The sequence below is a fragment of the Electrophorus electricus genome, chromosome 26, assembly GCF_013358815.1.
Source record: "Electrophorus electricus isolate fEleEle1 chromosome 26, fEleEle1.pri, whole genome shotgun sequence".
Classification (NCBI taxonomy): Eukaryota; Metazoa; Chordata; class Actinopteri; order Gymnotiformes; family Gymnotidae; genus Electrophorus; species Electrophorus electricus.
In genome coordinates, this window is record NC_049560.1 from 9,064,259 (window position 1) to 9,087,641 (window position 23,383).

At 43.1% G+C, this 23,383-nt stretch overlaps 1 protein-coding gene across 1 annotated transcript in view; it reads left to right on the forward strand.

Moving 5' to 3' along the window:
- LOC113568958 (inactive N-acetylated-alpha-linked acidic dipeptidase-like protein 2) overlaps positions 1–23,383 on the forward strand; it is a 120,666-nt gene that overhangs the window by 55,884 nt on the left and 41,399 nt on the right. The window contains 4 exon segments of the mRNA XM_026997094.2: positions 4,306–4,398; positions 5,520–5,725; positions 6,029–6,154; positions 16,980–17,123. Coding sequence (XP_026852895.2) covers positions 4,306–4,398; positions 5,520–5,725; positions 6,029–6,154; positions 16,980–17,123 — 569 coding nt within the window.

Consider the following 23,383-nt stretch of genomic DNA (forward strand, 5'->3'; position numbering starts at 1 on the left):
TTAGGACTGCTTTCTCAGTAACCCTCATGTGCTAATGGTCTTAATCCCCTGTAAACCGCATGGTGACTAGCGTGTGTTTCCTCACAATCATAGCAGAAGTTTCTGCAGGTTACAGCCACAACCTTATAGCGCATGACAGCACTAATCGTCAGTGTTCCTGGAAGCAGCCTGTTTACCTGCCCCCGGACATCCTTCTAAATAAATAAGTCCTAGGACACCGAAGCTCTTATTTCCATTCAGATTCCTGCGAAACCTCTACCCCAGACTAGATCACACCGGCTAAGACACGGATACCTGTCGACAGAGTCTGTTGGACTGCTTTATGTGTCTTAATCGACTCTGTGAGCGGTCAGCCACATTTCAGATTTCTCTCTCTCTCTCGCTCTCACTCTCTCTCGCTCTCTCTCTCTAGTTAGCAAGGTGCAAACTTTTGTGTGTCTAGCTCAGTTCTGATCACTAATCAGGAAGGGTATTCATCACTGTGTAATTAAACTGAAAGGGCCAAGCCCACATGTGAAAGGTTACTGTTCAAATGGAACAATGTTTTTAATCTCGCAATGAAAAATGTATTCAGAATATAACATTAATTTGGTAGTTAGTCTAACCCTGTTGACCTGTCTCTAAATTTTATAAGCTGTTTTAATGTAATTTGTCCTAATGGTATTTCAGGGCCTCAGTAAAAGGCAGCATGTGACCTGATGTGTTCTTGTTTTTTTTATCTTGACAGACAAATCAAGGTAAAGTTTATTTATTTTGCTGTCACAGGATTTCACACAGGTGTGTGTGTGTGTGTGTGTGTTGTATGGAACTAGTGTCTCTTCTCTGGGGTTGACATCATAGGACAGCTTCTCTCACTCCCATCTGAAATCTCTGATGTGGAGTGCTGAAGTATGTCACCGTAGAGCACTTACAAACGCACACACACACCAACGTAGAAACCGAGCACCTTTGACTTAATAACACCTACTCGTGCAGGTTTGAAAAGCTCAAACACTTGTTTTCCCCGATACACACACACACACACACACACACACACACACACACACACAGACACACACACACACACACACACACACACACACACAAACAAACCCGCACGTGCGTGTACACCGGCACGCACACATGCGCGCACACACACGCGTGTGCGCACACACGCACGCGCGCGCGCACACAGACACACACACACACACACACACACACAAACAAACCCGCACGTGCGTGTACACCGGCACACACGCACGCGCGCGCACACACAGACACAGCCGTAAGGAGGTCCTCTCCTGGTTGCACATCTGTGCCAGGAAGCATCTGCATCAGGCTTTAATGGAGGTTATTAAGCTCTAATTCCTCCTATTGAGCCCAAATCCCCTCTTATCTCGGCATCTTCACCCTGGAGATCCCACCAGGGCTTCAGTGCACCCGCTGTGTCATGACAGACAGTGATGGGTTTCCAGTCCTGTGACAGAGTGAAAGGCGGGTGGGGCTTTAAGGCAAATCCATCGATAAGTTCTACTGGAGGAAGTAAAGACTCCAGGTATTGGGTTCATGATGAGTCAACCCTCTGTTGTTTTGGATAAGAATGCATTTAATTGGATGTCTACTAACCCTCTGAGGGCACAGTCCAAGTGTGTGTGTGCGTGCGTGTGCGTGCGTGTGCGTGCGTGTGCGTGCGCGTGGGTGCGTGTGAGTGTGTGCGTGTGTGTGTGTGCGCATGTGTGTGTGTGTGCGTGTATGACAGATGGTGATAAACAAAACGATAAGCTTGGATGAGGAGTTTTCTTTTTTTACACAAAATATGGCTTTGATATAGAAACCTAAAAGGTTTGCTGAAGGTTTAGGAACTACTGATCTACAGTAGTAATTATAGAAAAAGAGTGTGTGTGTGTGTGTGTGTGTGTGCGTGCGTGTGTGCACCTAAGTGTAGATAAAAGTGTCTAAGTACTAAGGACCAGACTAACTGGTACGTGACATCAACTGTCACTAGCGAGTGCCCTGGAATCAATATTGGCAAGAGACTTGGACAATAACAAAAGTTGAAGGCAGTCGTGGTACCCGGGGCTCCAGCTGTCTGACAGGAGCTGACCGTGAGCTCTGAACACGTGACCAAAGAGCAGATTTCTGCTCTGGCTGCTGTACCAGAGAGCTGGGTTGGCATCCCGGGTAAGGTGGGGCATGAGAATCGACACCTGTGCTCTGAGCGCAGGGGCTGTCCCTGGACCAGTGATACGCCCCTGCTCCGCTCTGTACCTTCCCAGCCGTGACCTTAGCGTTCTGGGGCAAAACCTCTGCTTCCATTTGCTGTCTCCAGTACTGGAAACCCAGTAATCTGTGCTCTATTGATTGGGCCAAGCACTGACCACTCCAGAGGTTTCAAATAATTTGTTTCTCTCTGCCTGCTTGCTCTCTTTTAATTCCTTTTCAATTAAAGCCCACTCTATTGCTGCTGTGACCCTCCCTGGCCCAATCTGTCCCTCCCCACTGTGGAGAGGAGACATCTGGGAACGTGGGCCAATCGGAGGAGTCCCAGAGGCCCAGCAAGGTGTTCAGCACGTCCCTGTCCTTGTCTGGCGTGCAGTCAGACTGTGAATGTGAATGTGTTTGCGTTTATTCCTTACTGTCCGCAATTTTATTTTATTTTTTTACATTTTTTCGGTTTAGCGCGAGTGATTATGAATCCAGGTCTAATCTCACCCTCGTTCAGCAGGGAGAAAAATGATTGAAGGGAGAAGGGCCCCAACGAGTCGGTATTTTCTCCCTCAGCTCCCTGAGCGGCGCAGATGAATGCCGTAACGCCAGACGTATAATGAATCGCCTGCGCAATTACAGCTCTCGCGCAGAGAAGCTGTGCAGCATCGCTTCATCGAAGCCCCTTTAATTATAGCGGTATTGATCGGCGGGAGCAGGTAGTTTGGTCTGTAATGGGAGTCACGATCACTGTATCCCACCATTCCTGTTAATAAACCACGTGGGAATTAGAGTAACCAGGCAACTGACTGACCTCTGATTTACAGAATAGTGGCTTATAATCCGGTAAAGCCATAAAACAATACCGGTTCAGACAGGGCAAAGAGATCACTGGATTTCCACATGTCATCTATGCTGTTATATATGTATAAAAAAAATATCCCCTGCTTCCCTTCCTCTGGGCGGTCCCTTTTTCCTTTAAGCTCGGCACAGACATTTCTGTATATAAATATAAAGACTGATCAAGACAAAACTTGTAGTGCTGCAGTAGCCAATAAATCCACTGAGCTGCTGTGGAGTGAAACTTTGCCACATAAGCAGACACACTGCACCCTGCGGACACCCAACGTGTCTCTGTATGTGCAGCTCTTTACCTGGAGTCATTAGTGCTGTTGTTAGAAGTGCTAAATGGATCTGGGTGCTGGTGTGGAGATCACGGCTAAAAGTGCTCCGTCAGTAGAGCAGCTCCACAGCTCCGTCAGCACCTCTCTGACTTTATTCGGACTTTATCTTTATTTCGTTCTGATATTCATGCACGATGTGGATAATGGAGGAGGCAGACTGGCACACCGAGACCGAGAATAACACACTGAGACCAACAGGGTTTTCAGTTTCTCTTCACACACACACACGCACACTCACACTCCCTGGTGCAATGGGATCCACAAAGAATTCTTTACTTTAATCTGTTGGGACATCAGCTAGGTTAATATTTGCCCCTGGACTCTTTACTGTATGACTGTAAGACCCTAGGAAGGGGCAGGAGGAATCTCCCTCTGGGAAAGCTGTTACCTGCTCGTTTTCCTGAGGAGCCTGCCGGCGTGGGATACACTCACAGCACGTGCTGGGGCAGCCACACAGAGTGAGATTTTACCTCACATCAACTGGCTATGGACAGAGCTGACAGTCAAAGGGGGGCAGGTTTTAATTGCATAAATAACCACTTCTCGGTGTATGAGCTTCTTGTGCCAACGCTTGTGCATCTCAGCTCTGAAATATCAAATGTTATTGGAATATCCCCCCTGTATCTTTGTCTCCCACATTCTGTCTCTCACTTGTGCACAATTTTCAGAATTTCCCCCATGGGGATTAATAAAGAAACCTTCTCTCTCTCTCTCCCTCCCTCTCTCTCTCTCTCGCTCTCTCTCCCTCTCTCACGTGCTCTCTCTCTCTCTCTCTCTCCCTCCCCCTTCTCTCTCTCTCTCCATCCCCCACTCTCTCTCTCATCATTAAACTAACCCATAGCTTCATTATTTCTGATATTTTTTTATTCTTTGTATAACAGTACAGTCTCATGTCGAGCCTGTAAATAATTCTGGAATATTTCCTTTTTTCCCTCAGGAGGGAAGAGAATTAAACTAAGCATCACGTCCGAAACGTCATACCAAAGAGTGCACGATGTCATCGGCTATCTGAAAGGGAAGACCGAGCCAGGTGTGACATGCTACATACGTTACCTGAAATAGAACACTTCTATGGGAATGATAAATGTATCTACTTTAAATCACCTCCACCTTCACAAAACGCTTAGGGTGAATTATTAATCAGTTAGAAGGTCCAATTGTCATCATTTTTAAAGGACAGATTGTGAACATGTAGATGAAGTGTGCGTCCATGTATGGAGACACCGTTCACAGGCATGTGCATTTATTTATTATGCAGGAAAAGGTTACACCAAGTAATGATGTTGGAAATCATTACATTTTTGCTGGCCTGATTCAGTTCAGAACTTCTCGCTGCGTCAAGTGTGCGGCTTAAGGACTTCTGCACTTTTTCTCAGACGTTCTGCCTGGTCCCGCGCCTTTTTCAGGCGTGTTCGTCGGCACGAGAGGGAGGCTCCGGGCTGAAAGAAGGGCCAGGTCCCGAGAGAGCCTCTCCCATCTGGGCCAAGATAAACGGCTCCCTTAAAACACCGCCAGTGTCCAAACGCAGGTCACCCAGCGGCTGAAAATAGCCGTTTAATTACTGACCTACATCTGCCCTCTCCGAGAGGTTTAATCATTTTCTGCGATGCGCTGGATGTCTTTAATCTTTCTTCTTAAGTTAAAAGCCCGTGCGGAATTGCCTCTGAGATTTACTGTGGCTTTTTACACCAGAACCATACCAGAATGGGGCGCTTTGCTATGAAATATTACCCTAAAGTTCCTCTCCATGTTCAGTGGCTTTCCAGGAAATAATTACTTTTGATCGTTAACATGTTGTTCTTATTTATTGATTGCCAGAATTCCCATAAAATCCCTAAAGATTTCCTAACCACATGTTATATTATGCAAGTTAAAATATTTCTCACTGATTTGCATTGTTCAAATACCTTCCAGTCTCTTGGCTGTCACTCTAAGGCGAGTCTTATGTAATGCTCACCACAGCCAGCCTTAATGAAGTCTGCAGCTAAAGACAAAAGAAAGTTCTTACTTTTGTTTGGCTCAGCTCAGTGCGTGTGTTTGTGTGCGTGTGTGTGGTGTGTGTCTGCGTGTGTGTGTATGCATGTGTGTGTGTGTGTTGCCATCAGTATTTGTTTCTGACTGCGTTTCCTTGGCTCCACCCCCGCCATGCAGATCGATACGTCCTGGTTGGCGGTCGCCATGGCAGCTGGTACGAGGGTGCTCTGGCAGACTGGAGAAGCAGCGCAGCAGTCGTGACTCAGATCATCGCCTCGGTGACAGCTCAGACCCACGCTGGCTGGCAACCGGACCGTACCATCGTCTTCTGCTCCTGGGGGGGGGTGGCACTAGGCAACATCGGCTCCTACGAATGGGGGGAGGTAGAATGCAAAAATTCTCCTTCAGAGGTTCCACCAGGATTAGAGCAGACATTACCGTTCGTACACGTGCCCTGTGTTAGTCACACGGGTATGAAAAACAGACAAGCACGTCTCCTGAGACTGTTCATTTACTAATTCAGCTCCCCACTCCTGTGAGTCAGAACTCCTGTGAGTCAGAACTCATGTGATTCAGCATTTCGTTTAAGAGCAGGTCAGCAGTGTAATGATAGTGATGATGGTGATTATACTGAAAAGTGCAGGGTCTTCTGCTTCTTTCACCGACCCAGTCTCATGCGGTTGCAGGAGAACCGGGTGGTTCTGGCCAGCAGGGCAGTGGCCTACGTCAGCGTCCGCAGCCCAGTGAGCACACGAGGGTCCGAGACCACGGCCTCGCCCTCCCTGTTCCAGCTGGCCTCGGACATCCTCAAGGTAAACACACTGTTCTGCCTTCACTCAGCGTTACACAGACATTCAAACCGCACGAACACAGAGACGCAGGTCTGAAATGGTGTACACACAAAAAAACCCCAACAACAACCGTGCTATGTACGTTTGTTTACTGTACTGGGATCAGTGCTGAATTAATAACAGTCAGTGCTTCCATGAGTAGTAGGAGAACCAATCACGTTACAGGTCTCTCGTCCACATAAAGCGCGTGTGATGGACAGACTTCTCTGGAATTCCTTTCATTGTCAATGAGGTTAACCTGTTCAAACATTGCCAGTGTATTCCCTCCCTGATGAGGCCGTGGAGGCAGGGGCGTCTATTCCAGAGAGGACCAGGGGATGTGCTCTAATGACAAGATGCCTTATTATTTTCACACAAGCAATAATCCTCTTTATTAACCTAAATGCCAGTCCACCTGTGACATTTTACAGTAATAAAGGGGGTCCTGACCCACTCCACAGGCATGATGTAGCTCTCTTATGCAAAAGATCAATTTCAAAGGGAATAGTGGCTTGCAGAGTAGCTGTAATTATTTTGTCTCTGCCCAGAAATCTGGGTGATATGGCGTTTGATTTCATCTGGAAAGTAGAAAAGTCTTGAGACAAACTTTTTTTTTTAGCCCCCACCAAAAAAGAGAGATCTGACACACTTTAAACGCAGTGTGCTGTTTGATGATTGCACGCAAATGCTGAGGGAACGCTTTTATGAAGAGCTGGAGAGCTCGATGACTTCCATGTGGTAAGTAAAGTACAGGACACACGTTTCAGCTTTAAGATTCTCGCCCCTGCTCTGAGTGTGTCACCTGGGTCTTACTGTTGTGACAGCTCCCATCTAAGCAAGCTTGTAAGAGGAGCTACTGTATCAGCAGAAGGTCCGTCAGCATTAGATCTTCAAGAGCAGATCCCGTTCCGTAAACGACGCAGTAGCCTATCATCTTCTGCCCTCTCAGTAGTCAAGGTTGGGCAGACAGAGCTGTCTTTACCCTGTAAGGCAGGTGAAGGGATTGGAGATTCCTGGTTGCTGTCATGTGACAGTGGGGTGGAAGTACAGTCGTTGGTTCTAAAGGGACTCGTAACGTTTACGATGCTCTGAGCCTTAAACTGCTAAGATGTAGGTATGATGGTAAAACTATTGTTGTCTTGAAGTGTATATTTTAGATCAAACTACATGTGGATTTATGTCATCCATTCCAGAATCATGTGAGGCACACAATACACGCAGAAGGTCACGTAGAAGGTCACATCATAGCATCTCTGTTCCCCCAAAAAAAAAGAAAATGGCTAAAAATAGCAAAATGGAGTAGAAAAAATGTTTTTGTAAATTTCATTGTGTTAGTGCATTTCTGTAAACATATGGGAAGTTTGGTTTGGGACAAAATGTTCTAAACTGTTCTGTTGAGATGGTGTTATAGGCAGGCTGTGGTTCCTAGCTGACATCAGAGCTCCTGCACGGTGTGGCGTTAGGCCAGGGTGCAGATGCATGCCCTGCGTCTGCCCGCGCTTATGTTATTACACCACGCCCTTACGTCATTACACCACGCCCTTATGTCATTACACCACGCCCTTATGTCATTGCACCACACCCTTACGTCATTACACCACGCCCTTATGTCATTGCACCACACCCTTACGTCATTACACCACGCCCTTACGTCATTACACCACGCCCTTACGTCATTACACCACACCCTCACGTCATTACACCACGCCCTTACGTCATTACACCACGCCCTTATGTCATTGCACCATGCCCTTACATCATCACACCACGCCCTTATGTCATTACACCACGCCCTTACGTCATTACACCATGCCCTAACGTCATTACACCACGCCCTTATGTCATTACACCACGCCCTTACGTCATTACACCATGCCCTAACGTCATTACACCACGCCCTTACATCATTACACCACACCCTGGTTCTGACAACATTCCATAGTTTCTAGCAGTGAGACAAGGCTGCATACCATGAGGCAGTGAAACACAGGAAGTGGTCGTGTTATGTTGCCGGTGTAGGTCAGTGATGTTTATGCATGCTCTCATGCATTTTGCACGCATGTAACATGTGTGTTCACACTTTGGTCCCACGTTTCTCTCTTAACCAGGACCTCCTTTCCAATGAGGCTGGAGAAGTCATTTTTACTCTGCCCACACTCAGGTCCTTAATGGTAGGCTTGGCCAGTTTAAGTAGTGGGTGGGGCCATCTTAATGGTGGGTGGGGTCAGCTTAATTAGCCCTTTTGTCACTTGACTTTATCACTCGACTTCTCAGCCCCTGAGCAATAAGAGTTTCAATATCAGAAGTACCTTCTATTCAGAATGACCTCATTGGCATTCATATTTAATTAATGACATTTGATTCATAATGCCTTTGCTTTCGAAAGTCAGATTCTGTAAATTATAATAAATATTTGATGTTCTACTTACAGTCGCAGTGATAAGACAACCACACATTTCTTTTAATGTATAATATAATGTATAATAATTGTATAGTCATAATGGTGTAATGGTGTATTAATAATGGTGTAATAATGGTGTAGTCATAATGTATTCATAATGGTGTATTAATAATGGTGTAATAATGGTGTAGTCATAATGTATTCATAATGGTGTCACAATGGTATAGTCATAATGGTGTAATAATGGTGTAGTCATAATCATATTTTAGTGCTCTACATCATTTGGTTCTCCTTGGTGTGAATTAAAATGTCGTAAATACGTAAAGCTTCAGCACTGTGTAGCTGCATGAAGACCCACACTAGGAAAATAGTCCTAAGAGAAGGTGGTTTCAGTGCAGAGTGTTCACATCAGTGTCCTTCAGTCAGTGCATACAACAAATCCCTATCTGGAAATCTTCAGAACAGTTCTCCCAAAGTTGGAGCTCCCACCAGCAGCAGCATGCCCGGGAGCGCCGCTTGGCTTGGCACGATGACGACGTCTTTTGTTGCTGTTTAGCAGGTTTCCAGTTAGTCCTGACTAGATCTGCAGCTGAGACTCTTTTTGGTTTTAACTTTTCTGGCAGAACTTTAAGAGGCATCAGGTATCCTCATCAGTCTCAATATTACAAAACAGTTTAACCACCGTTATAATTCACACCCATGCTACAATTGTAATATTTTCCACTTATCTTGCTTTGCAGCTGTCTTCAGAATAGAGATACCACTGCTGTGATGCTTTGAATGGGTGCTTTGGAACCAATTATATTATAACAGATACTACTTTAGGGATTATGGAGTACAGCATACAAACCAAATGGAGTGACTTTTCATCGTTTAATTGGGTATTGTGGCAACGCATGTGTCCTTGGTGTATTTTAAAAATGTGAATCTGGCTGAGGATTGCTCGGTGGCTAAAACCTGAAAGGAAAACAATGTTATCTTTATTGTTTTTCATCCAAACCTTTCATTTGATTTTGAAGGTTCACTTGTTTTATATTATAGTCCTGGCACCTGGTATGGTGCCCCCACATTACTCTGGAAGATTCTAGGTGTGTTCTTCTTTTGCATGCACATTACCACTTCTGGTCTTTAAGTAACTATCTATGTTTGTTTTTCTGAATCTACATTTAATTTGTTATACGTTTGTAATCATACCTAGACTTCCAGGTTGTAAGCGTCCTACTCTGGACCTACAGTACAGTCCAAAGTCCACGGACAACCTCTCATTTCATCTGTTTCCAGTTAAACAGGCATTCAGTAAAAGTTATGTCAAATGTTTAACAGACGCATTAGACAAAGCCTCCTACACTAAACATGTGTTTAGTGTGTTTAACAGGATCCTCCTACACTAAACATGTGATTAACATGTGTTTAACAGGAGCCTCCTTCACTAAGCATTACACACGACCCGTCCGCATTTCATTTCTTCACTCTGGACCGCCACCTTTATACCTTAAAACCCCGACTTACAGCCACGTCCCATCGACAGAAGGTGCCGCTAAAGCTGACACTGTTCCTCTTCAGAGACACTTTCACATTTGCACATGCAGCTATTCAAACGCACCTTAGCTGGCTGCCTTGCAGATGTATTTCCCCTGTGCATCTAAAAGGCTATAAAGGATATTTCTGAGGGGGATCATTGTGAGCTATTCCACTCGCCACGTGCTACTTACTTGCACATAACCCCAGTGCTGAGCTCCCTTCATTGGCTTCCGGTAGCTGCCCACATCATATTTAAAACCTCGATGTTCGCCTACAAAGGCAAAAATGGACCAGCCCCCCATACATGATGTCAGTGGTCAAAGCCCGATCCGTACCTCGAGTGTGTCGAACCTCAAGTGCGACTCGGCTTGAAATACCAGTCTCAAGACAAGCATGGAGACTATTCCCTGTCCTGCTCCAAGATGGTGAAACGAACTTTCACTTGCTGTCTAGACAGCAGAGTCCCTTGCAGTCAAGTGCAGACTGAAGACCCGTCTATTTGTGGATTATTTAAATGACCATTGACCCTGCTCCTATGCTGACTAACTAAAACTCTAGTACTTATTGTATAGTTTTGTTTATTGCACTAATGTTGACTGCTCCTATGTTGACTAACTCTAGTACGTATTGTCTATTGCACTGATTGTTGTCTGTTATAGAGTTTATATGTATTTTGCACTTCTAGGCATCAGCAGTGATCCCTGTATTTCTACAGTATTCTAGTTCATTGGTATGTTTAATTCTAACTTACTGTACTGTACTAGGATGTGTTCTATGAGTAAATGAAAAAGCACTTTTGTAAGTCGCTCCGGATAAGAGCGTCTGCTAAATGCCATAGATGTAAATGTAAATGATAGTGGGTATGAAACAGAAGGGGTTTTTCCCACTTTTGTAAGAAGGGATTTTGCACTGCACAGGAGGGTTTAAAAAAGAAACACAGGAGGGTTTCAAAACTTCATACTTTAAGGTTCCGGTCTAATGAACTCTGTCATAGGAAGAGCACACCAAAGAAACAGAAAAAGATAGTTTTCAGTTTGACACACTTTTTTTCCCAAACAATAAACAAGATTTGGACAATAACCACTTAAGACCTTAAAGTTGTTTTTTTAACCCTAACAAAGCTCTCCTGAGTCTTCTATACTGTGAGTATCATTAGAGGGAAGCTGTTAGCGTACAGGGCCTCTGCATTCAGCTGTGGGGAATAAACTGATCCTTAGTTTTGCATCTCACCACTGCTTCTTAGCTTACAGAACGCTGACCTGCATAAAAGCTGACGAGGGGGAGGGGGGGTTGTATTCAGATTGTATTCAGATTGTGAAGCCTGTAATCCCCCTCAGAAAGTCAATTCTGATTAAAAGGAAATAAACTTCACAACACAAGCAATCAGATCGTGTTTATCAAAAGCCAGCTCAGTGCTACAGATTTTAGATTGGAAACGATTTGCACATTTGTCAAGCCAAGTTGTCTCTGCATTGAGGCATTTGGGAGGGCTGTAAGTCTTTGGAAAGCTGGTTATCTCTGCTGTTTCATGCAGTAACCTGATAGGTTCATCCCACAAGCCTGCGACTCACAGCATAGCAACCACTTCAACCCAGGGTTCTCGGCCTCAGATATTTCTGATATGTCTGTGCATAAAATCTTAAAATGCCATTTTTTGGGTTTTTTTTCTTGGACAAAATTCCTTTTTTCTTGGACAAAATTCCTTTATTCTTGGATAAAATTCTGTTTTTAGTTGAACTACGTAAATGCCACCATGCAGAGGGTTGTTCTTTTCCTACAACAAGTAGGTGGATGTGTGTATGATGTCATCAGTAGGACAGTAGGGTTTATACCTTTTAGGTTATTAAATAAAGTATAACAGAAAGTGTTTCCTGTGCGGTTAACAATAACGCTAAATTATTTTTCTTTCTGAGAGTAAAGTCATCTATTTTTTGCCTGTATAGTTTTCCCAAGATCATTAGTTCTCTTCCCGTTGATTTCCACATAAGAGTTAAAGGAATCTTAAAATGCTCTTGTATGGAAATCCCATCAGCACTGTAGAAGCTTTTGCTATTTGTGTTTGGGAGCACCTTAATGTTAAATTGTCATTTTTCTTAATAATAATAATAAATGCATCATCATAAATAAAATGTATTAGTCTGTCTAATTCAACACAATACTTTCACAGTGCACCTGTTGCAGTGAACCGAATACAAAAAGCAAGACTTAGAATTTCTTTTCTTTTGTCTTTATTTGTGTCTTAGCAGAGAAAATCTTCGGTGTGCAGGCGTGTCTGTGCTTTTCCGCCTGCAGCCACACGAGACCTCCTGTTAGCAGCTTCTGCATAGGATACTTAAGAAGGCAGAAAGGAGTTCGTGTTCAACACCACCCACACACAGCAAACACTTCTCCTGGTGTTTCTCTCCGCCAACATTCTGTCACTCTCACCTTTTACCTAACCAGAATTCCTACACGTGACCTGCGAGGAGCGTGTGATTACCCCTGAATTATTTAAGACAAACACACACACACACACACACACACACACACACATATGCAGGCTTTCTGCAGACAAGCTGGGGAGGGAGGGGATTTAGGTGCAGGCTATGTGACAGGCCAGCGTTACCAGCTGGCTCGGAGCATCTGTCCTGCTGCAGCTCCATGCCTCACTACCAGAGGACTCATCGCTCGCCCTTCACGAGATCCCCCACAGAGCCGCAGCAGGAAAAACTCTCTACGGCCGACGCACTTTCTCGACAGCTCTGGCTAGTTAATGCCTGTGTTGTGCATGCACTCTGATGCACTAATTAAGAGTCCTCTGCGATGGCATGTGGCCATAAAGAGCAGGAAGGCATCATATACGTAAAATCTTTGTTGCTAGGTCACTTGGGTCTGTGTAGTACAAACAATGTTTTCCTTAATTGCTTTTCGGTGTGTGCTTGTTTTTCGACGAGGAGACACAGATAAAAGGAATGCAAAGATCGTTTGGTGATATCCAATGCTCTCAAGACATGTTTCCTGGCAGACTCTGCATGTTCCATACACGTATTAATATCAGTCATCTGCAATGCATGGACGTCCTAGGCTAACAGAGATGTGCTTCATTTTAATCTCTCCATAATGAACTTGGGACAGTTCCCATTTTATAAACTGATTTCCAGTTTAGTTCCCCAGTCCTCACCAGGGGATATCTGACTGCTTAAATCAGAGTAATGGATTATACCTCAGGTCTTTGCTCAGAGATGTGGTTACACCTCACTAACTGGCTCAGTCTTTGCTCAGAGATGTAATTATACCTCAGTAACTGGCTCAATCTTTGCTCAGAGAGGTGTTTATACCTCAGTAACTAGCTCAGTCTTTGCTCAGAGATGTAATTATACCTCAGTAACTGGCTCAATCTTTGCTCAGAGAGGTGTTTATACCTCAGTAACTAGCTCAGACTTTGCTCATAGATGTAATTATACCTCAGTAACTGGCTCAGTCTTTGCTCAGAGAGGTGTTTATACCTCAGTAACTAGCTCAGACTTTGCTCATATATGTAATTATACCTCAGTAACTAGCTCAGTCTTTCCTCAGAGATGTAATTATACCTCAGTAACTAGCTCAGTCTTTGCTCAGAGATGTGTTTATATCTCAGTAACTGGGTCAGGCTTTGCTCAGAGATGTAATTATACCTCAATAACTGGCTCAGTCTGTGCTCAGAGATGTGATTGGTCACACACGTAATGCCTGCCATTGAGAGTGAATCGCCAGGTACACCTGGTGCGCAGATGCCAGTGTGTTGCTCCAGTTTATAGAAAACAGTTTAGCTTCTACTCGACTACGTGACTGGAGACAGACGTCTCTGATCTGATCGATAAATTAGACAAGAAGTTGGAATGCATAAACAGAGGAAAAAGTTTCTATATAGGATTATTTTGTAATGTTGTTTAAAACTAAATTTGGGAAAACCTATAGGTACATAAACATTTCAATATTCTTTTGATTTGTTTTTGTTTTTGACAAGCCAGCTATATATATATATATATATTGTTTGTGTGACTGCTGTCGATGTTTGACTATGATAGCCTGTGAGCTACATCTTCCATGTTACTTGTATTAATAAATGTATGTTTCTGTTTTACGTGACTAGTATCTGCATCCTGCATTGCCTCCATGCTTTATTTATATATATATATATATATATATATAAAATTTAAAAGAATCTTATTTTCAGAGATGTTTTTCCTGTTTAGAAGGCTATAGCATGACCAGTTCGCTCCAAGGTTCATATTATGCATGAAAACACCCCGTGTCTATGTTCTCCAATAATGACTTATTCATCATGTTTTGGTTTGCTTTTTTTTTTTTCTTTTTTTTGAAAGTTTTTTTTTACCTTTTATCTTTTTTTTAAATGCATGTGCTGTTCTATTCCGCTTCCTGCAAATATAATCTCTAGAGGTCACCTTCTCTCAGAGTGAATTACCTGCACAACACAGTGTCAATGCCCTGACCAGCACACTGCGAATGAGAGAACAGTTGGATTCAGTGATATCACTGCTTTTAGGTTACAGTTAACGTTTCTTAAACTGATCAGAGAAACAGCTTCTAGATGGTAGTAGCACTTCTCCAATCATTCTGTTTGAATGTGTAGCATGTAATGAGTGCAGTTTGTATAATGCGGTTGTGTAAGTCTTAGTGAGGATAAAGGCTGTATAACTTGGTTGTGTAGTATTTAATGGGTTTATAGGTTGTGTAATTTGGTTGTGTAGTATTTAATGGGTATATAGGTTGTGTAATTTGGTTGTGTAGTATTTAATGAGTATATAGGTTGTGTAATTTGGTTGTGTAGTATTTAATGAGTATATAGGTTGTGTAATTTGAATGTTTAGTACTTAATGAGAATATAGTTTGTGTAATTTGGTTGTGTAGTATTTAATGAGTATATAGGTTGTGTAATTTGGTTGTGTAGTATTTAATGAGTATATAGGTTGTGTAATTTGAATGTTTAGTACTTAATGAGAATATAGTTTGTGTAATTTGAATGTGTAGTATTTAATGAGTATATAGGTTGTATAATTTGGTTGCGTAGTATTTAATGGGTATATAGGTTGTATAATTTGGTTGCGTAGTATTTAATGGGTATATAGGTTGTATAATTTGGTTGCGTAGTATTTAATGGGTATATAGGTTGTATAATTTGGTTGCGTAGTATTTAATGAGTATATAGGTTGTATAATTTGGTTGCGTAGTATTTAATGGGTATATAGGTTGTATAATTTGGTTGCGTAGTATTTAATGGGTATATAGGTTGTATAATTTGGTTGCGTAGTATTTAATGGGTATATAGGTTGTATAATTTGGTTGCGTAGTATTTAATGGGTATATAGGTTGTATAATTTGGTTGCGTAGTATTTAATGGGTATATAGGTTGTATAATTTGGTTGCGTAGTATTTAATGGGTATATAGGTTGTATAATTTGGTTGCGTAGTATTTAATGGGTATATAGGTTGTATAATTTGGTTGCGTAGTATTTAATGGGTATATAGGTTGTATAATTTGGTTGCGTAGTATTTAATGGGTATATAGGTTGTATAATTTGGTTGCGTAGTATTTAATGGGTATATAGGTTGTATAATTTGGTTGCGTAGTATTTAATGGGTATATAGGTTGTATAATTTGGTTGCGTAGTATTTAATGGGTATATAGGTTGTATAATTTGGTTGCGTAGTATTTAATGGGTATATAGGTTGTATAATTTGGTTGCGTAGTATTTAATGGGTATATAGGTTGTATAATTTGGTTGTGTAGTATTTAATGGTTATATAGGTTGTGTAATTTGGCCTCATCATCTTTCAGAAAGAATATGGTGAACAATTGTAGTGATAAAGTGGTGTCACTGGTTTACTGGTATTACTGTAGAGCACACAGTGCTCTGGAACAGCTCTGAAGAATACCCAGTTAAACTGGATTAGACACTAGCACAGCTCAGAGACAAACTGTATCTGATCAAAGTACTATAGACGTACTTAAACTAATAGATTCTGCATGAAGTTCTTTGGGTTTTCTGTTGTTTTCTTGGCTCAGATGGCTTTTAATTAAGATAAACTACTGGTTATGGCTGTTTATTGGAAGAGCATTCATTGAATGTTTACATATTCATCATTTTTTATTCATAAATGAATATTCAAAACATATTTATAAACACACATGGACAGCATGTCACTGTGTGCGCTTGGTTGATTAGTTTGATTAGTATTACTGTGCCACCTGACTGAGTATTGCCAGGACCTTCTGCATCTGTTCTGCAGACTGGAAATGTTCATTTGTGTACAGTCTGATGAACAGATGCAGTTTGGTAGTCAAGGTTCTCGTTATACACTGTTACCGCGTACTCCTCCTTTTACTATATGCCGGTTTGTGAAACTGAGTCTCTGCCTCTGCCTCATATGGGCACTGACACTGCTAAGGTAGTTATAAATGTGGCTTTAGTGAAGAGTTCTTCATGTTTTAAAGAGCCACCCCCTTTTCCACATTTTAAACGATTTACAGGATACATTTTCCTGGTGTCTGATAAAACCTTCCGGTTAGTGTCCAGCCTCCAGTACTGAATTAGCTGCTCTGTTTACCAGAAAGCTGTGAAAATCAGATATAGTTATCATAGGGGCAACTGCATATGTGCTAGAGAGTGCTGCAGGTTAAACACGTGTATTATTTTGTGCTCAGCTAGAACTGTTTGGATGCCTAAACAAACAATATATCTCTTAAGCTGAATACAAACATAAAAAGTGATAAAGAGTGATAAAAAGCTGCAGAAGATCTGTATATCCTGACACTCTGTGATTCTGTTATCATGGAGACAGTGTGTGTGTGTGTGTGTGTGTGTGTGTGTGTGTGTGTGTGTGTGTGTGTGTGTGGTCTTTCAGAGGCAGGTGAGGAGCTGCACTGGGGTAGGAGGCTGTCCAGGGCTCAACGTGAGCTCCCTGCAGTCTCCTGTGGCTGTAGACTTCTTCAGCAGTCAGCTGTCTGTTCCAGTGGTGGAGTTTACATCTTCAGCCAGTCCATCAGAGGTACACACACACACACACACACACACACACGCACATAAACTCACTCACACGCATGCACACACACGCACACACACACGCACATACACACACACACACACACACACACACAAACACACTCACTCACATAAACTCACTCACATGCATGCACACACACGCACACATGCATACAAATGTGCATGTGCGTGCAGACACGCACACATACGCATGCAAACATACATGCGTGCACACACATGTACACACATACACGGTATACACATACATGCATGCATGTGCACACATATATGCACATGCACACATGTGCACACACGCACAGACACGCGCACATACATACACTCACGTGCACACACATACATGCTGCACACATGCACGTACACACACACACACACATACGGATACACACACACACTTGTTCCCCCCCGTTTAACTAGACACTGTGTTTTTCATGAAATGCTTCCTTCTTTTTTGCAAGGAAACAGATGAGCAAATAAACCCTCAAAATGAGATAATAAGGTCTGAGATGAGAGAATAGACATGCAGTGTTCAGCCGGTTTCATTGTTTTTGCTACGGTTTCCCAACCAGAGGGAAGCCGAAGAGTTCCTTGATCTTCATTCTTCCCAGCATGAGTCCTGAAATGGGCTTGTGTGGCAGTGGAATTCAGAGGCGTGACTCTGACACGATGAGCAATAAAACACATCTTTAGCATGTAAATCCCAACTCTGTATGCTTCTGCCAATTTGCATGTGGTTGTGTTGTTGTTGTTGTTGTTGTTGTTGTTATTGTTGTTGTTGTTGTTAAGTCTCTTTTGGTTTCTGCAGGAGGCTTCTTCTGAGGCAGTACGACAGCTTATGTCACAAACTCTTCCAAAGCACCCATCCATGCTGCAGTGCAGTGTGTGTTAGAAGGCTTGCAGGAGGGTACTAACAGCTCCATTTACAACATGGCCGTGTCTATACTGAACTGTCCTGCTGTGTCAGTGAGAGAGGACGTCTGATCTGGTCACTCTTCAGACACTGTGATCTTAGTCCGTGGGACTCTCGGGCAAGAACAAGGAATTTGTTTTTATTGAATCTGGCATTGGAATTTTCTTCGTAGACACTGTGGTTAGTCACGCGAGGCCGGAATTGGGACTGCTTGCCAAAACAAGATGTAATCTGCAAGGCGTGTGATTTCCTCGAGTGTTGGAGAAGCACCATATGCTGCCTCTGTTTCGCGATAGCTAGTCTTGTGACAGCGGTTCTGGTCCGCTGCACACTTGCGGACTCGTTAAACATCTGCCCCGGCAGTCCCACTTTCCAGGTCTCGGACTGGATGCGCTGCAGACAGACAAGAATGTGTACAGTGTGTCAACTGATGTGTCATTCAGACTCAACAACCAGCCCAGCAGATCGAGACACGGCCAAGCTCTGGTCCTGTGCATGTGCACGGACATTTAGATCTGTGGGTAGTCGTGCCCTTTGAGGCTGACGAAGTCATCTGTAGTGTCTTCTCTCAAATGCTGAGTCAAAAACTCATCAGCGTTCTGGGTTTTAATGCAGTCTAATTCAGAATAAGGTAGGGTACATAATGGGTCTTTTGGGCATAGTTAAACAGTTAAAGTTAAGACCTGTGTATGAACAGTTATAGTTAGGATCTGTGTATGAACAGTTATAGTTAGGACCTGTGTATGAACAGTTATAGTTAAGACCTGTGTATGAACAGTTATAGTTAAGACCTGTGTATGAACAGTTATAGGTAGGACCTGTGTATGAACAGTTATAGTGAAGACCTGTGTATGAACAGTTATAGGTAGGACCTGTGTATGAACAGTTATAGGTAGGACCTGTGTATGAACAGTTATAGGTAGGACCTGTGTATGAACAGTTATAGTTAAGACCCTCTGTCTTTCCTTCCAGCTTCATTCATGCAGAATTCATGCAGTGGAATTTCCTTTCTCCAAATAATTGGTATAAATGTCCAGTGACATCACACTTGTGTAGCTGGTTTAGTGTGTTTTAGGCTTGAGTGATAAAACTGGGGCAGTTTTAAGAGTTATTAAACTGACCCATGTACACGTTTTAAAGGAATCAGCCCAAGGGGGAAATCCTTAACACTTTATGTAGATATAAAGTGGAAAGTTATTTTCCAAACCCATTTGACTAGAACAGAGATAATTAACTATACAATATCATAAACGTCTAGTGCATTCCTGTGGGTCGCCCAGGTATTCTTATATGGTTGTTGTTGTTGTTGTTGTTGTTGTTGTCTGTGATGAGGGGGTTTTATGTATGTCAAACATCCTCAGGCATTAAAATGAAGGATCTGTATGAGCTGTATTTGTGTAGGTTATGGACAGTCTAGATCCTAATTCTATACTGTCAAGATGCAGTAGAATAGAATGACAATAAGTCTATAATGTGGACACAGGATTGTGTTCAGTAAATGTAATACAATGAAAGCATGCCATCTACAGCTATATTGTGTAATGATGAATTGAAGTAAGTTGGGTCAGTCAGATACTCAGACTGAGAGCGAGAGTCGTCATTGGAACACTGCTATCTGTGACATGCTGACATACATGAACAAGAAGCCTCCAGTGTGACCAGCACTGTGGCCCCATCCATTGGGGGTCTCTGAATCCCCAGTGCCTGCAGCCCTTGGGATGGCTCTACGTGGTGCCACTGCGACACTCGTGAAAGCAGCCAGTCTGCTGGGAACACATGGTACGGTGTGACAGTAAGGAGGTATACGGTGTGACAGTAACAAGGTGTACGGTGTGACCTGACCCTGAAGAGACATTAGTGAGGATAATGTAATGGAGTGTAGTAGGTTTTTTCTCTCATGATGTTTCGTACTAACACAATCTCCCAGTAACGGCAGTATCTCTTCTGATTGACACACACTCCCTATAGCTCACTCCCTATAGCTCACCCTCTATAGCTCACTCCCTATAGCTCACCCCCTATAGCTCACTCCCTATAGCTCACCCTCTATAGCTTACCCTCTATAGCTCACTCCCTATAGCTCACCCCTATAGCTCACCCACACTCCTCCAATCTTCCCTTCAACCCATTTTAATGTGGAATAAGGGTGATATAAACTGATTATGCTTTTATAACAAATAAGTGAGCCCCGTGGGAGGGTCATCTTAATATAAAAGAAAGGCCTTTATCTCAGCATTTATTGTGTTACCTCTAGAACTGAAAGAAACAGAGCTGGACCCCAAAAACGCAGATATGTCTGATCTCTCTGATCTTTTGTAGTACACTTTTTGTACTCACAAACATCAGCAACAACAAATGGATTTGGTGTGCTGCAGGTTTTACAAGGGCAGAGTCCTAACTCTGAAGGTGAAGATGTTTTAGAAGACAAATGTACAGGTGTTTTTATTTGAGGGGAGGGTAAGTTGGGAGGGGACATTAGGAGGGGATGTTAGGCAAACTGCTGAAACCAGCTGCCTAAGTACATTTGTCCTTGTCTTTATCTCTCTTTCTCTCTCTCTCTCCTCCCTCCCTTTCACTCCTTCTTTTGCTCTGGGATGTGGTGATATGCCCTGTATGATGGTCTGTGCATTTGTTTTGTCTAACTCACATGCATGGATGAGCATCATGCATGTGAACAGAGGGAGCATGCAGTGTTTGGAAACAGGCTTCCACTGAAGACACTGCACGAATACTGACACACTGGAGCCAGTGCACGAATACTGACACACTGGAGCCAGTGCACAAATGCTGACACACTGCAGCCAGTGCACGAATACTGACACACTGCAGCCAGTGCACGAATACTGACACACTGCAGCCAGTGCACGAATACTGACACACTGGAGCCAGTGCACGAATACTGACACACTGGAGCCAGTGCACGAATGCTGACACACTGCAGCCAGTGCACGAATGCTGACACACTGCAGCCAATGCACGAATGCTGACACACTGCAGCCAATGCACGAATAGTGACACACTGGAGACAGTGCACGAATAGTGACACACTGGAGACAGTGCACGAATAGTGACACACTGGAGACAGTGCACGAATAGTGACACACTGGAGACAGTGCACGAATAGTGACACACTGGAGACAGTGCACGAATGCTGACACACTGCAGCCAGTGCATGAATGCTGACACACTGCAGCCAGTGCACGAATACTGACACACTGGAGACAGTGCACGAATACTGAGACAATACAATACACAGTCACAATATTGACAATACAATACACAATCACAATCTTGACAAAACAATACACAATCACAATCTTGACAAAACACAATCACAATATTCCAAACCTGAATGGCCTTAAATAAGAAAAGTTGGATTATTCAGATGTTACCTTGCTGTCAAACACCAAATGTGATGTTTGTGTTTCAGTCGGTACTCATATGCAAACGTTACCCTCCTACGCTAGGATAATGTTGCAATGAAACTAAACTTTTATAAGTGTACCTCATTTTAACATGCATTTCAATCCTTTATCTAAGCTGATTTGAAAAAAATAATAGCTTAAATTTTGGCTGAAGGCTTTTCAGTTTGACATTAGATGGATGGAGTTAATTTTAGCTGGCTAGCTAACGTTAATTGTACCCATCCAGTGCTAGCTAGTTCATTCACTACGTGAGTATATCCAGCACTGTGACAGCTCACTGGGAGTTTGGACATTTGAATGACGGCAGACTGCTTGGAAAATTCCCCTGTTGTGTATCGCATTTCTGCGGCTTGAGCTGTGTTTGTGAACGTAAACTAAGAACCACCATGTTGAGTGAGGATTCCGTAATAAGGGCCAGATCATTCACTCATCATTCACAAGTTTTTTCATACTTTTATTAATACACCTCTGAAAAATATTGGTCTGGACCTCAGTTTTGGACATGGCCATAGTGTGCGGCTGAGTGCAGGTTAGAGAGAAAAACAGCGAGATAGTTTCCATTTTCTCACTACGTCTCGTATTGCTCACGTGCCCTGGCTAGCCTGGCTACTGTATGATCAGAAGTGTCCGTGCGTCCCTCTTGTGATCTCCCGGAACATCTGGTTCGGCGGGGGGGAAGGTGAGCATTTTATCTTAAAATGCTTCTTGTCTTCCCAGCTCAAGACTCGGAATCAACTGGTTTAGATGTCCGTGTAAGACGAGGAAAAAGGAATCAACGTGTGTGTGTGTGTGTGTGTGTGTCCAGTAATTGCTTCATACAGCTTGTTCCTTACATGAAAAGCTCCAGCCTAATGCATCGTGTCAGATTACGTAGTCTCCCGTGTCAGATTACGTAGTCTCCTGTGTCAGATTATGTAGTATCCCTTGGCATAATTCATCTTGTGCTACTAACTCTGGCCCTGACCAGATGGCAGTCAGGCATCCCAGTCTACATTACAGTCAGTTTAAACAGGTGACCAGGTGTTCTCATATGAATCTCCGCTATCTCCTGAGACACATCAGCCAGTCGGAGTTAACCTAGCAAAACCCGGCTGGCCACCGATGGCCAGCGTACTCAGGGTTTAAGTCCGACATGCTCCTAGAAGCTAATGAATCCTGAAGTATGAGAAAGCTACATCTGGAATCTCGACCTCCACAGTCCCATGATGCCTCTGGGTGAAAGATAGCTCTGATTCAACACTTACATGAAGGGCCTCTGAAAAATCCTCCCATCTGCCTCTGCCCATCAGAGTGAGCCCCATCTGATGGTGAGTTCTGGTGAGGTGCGCAGACGCTGACTGGTTCGTGTCTTGTTAGGGGGCTTCTCGTTAGTGAGCGTTAATCATACCAATTACTAATTAGCATGGTGGCCTCTTGCATATGGTTAATGGGCCATATTAGAGAAATAAAGTCTGTATATACCATCCATAAACAGGCAAAATTGTCCAGGGCTGAGTGAAGTGTGTTGCTGTTTGCGGTTGGGTAACGACTCAGTCTGGACATAAATACATCACAACAGCCTTTAAAAGCTACGATGGACTGACTATTAAGAGAAGCTATGATGATGATCCCCCAGGCCTTGAGCTGAGACATAGCAGCATCGTAATGGCCTCAGGCAATTTCTTACCACGGAGATGAAAAAGTGTTGCCTTTGAGAGTTTTAATGTGTAATTGCAGAGCAGTCCGTGTGTGTGAGTGGTGTTGGAGGATTGTGTTCAAATGCTCAGTTTACCAAGGACATAACATACTACAAAACACAGAAATGTCACAGTGTATATAATATAATATAATCATGTGTTTTCCCTTTAATGTTGGTTTTATCTTAGTAATATTGAGTGTGGAGCGTTTTGCCACTGTGTGCCTGACTTCATTATA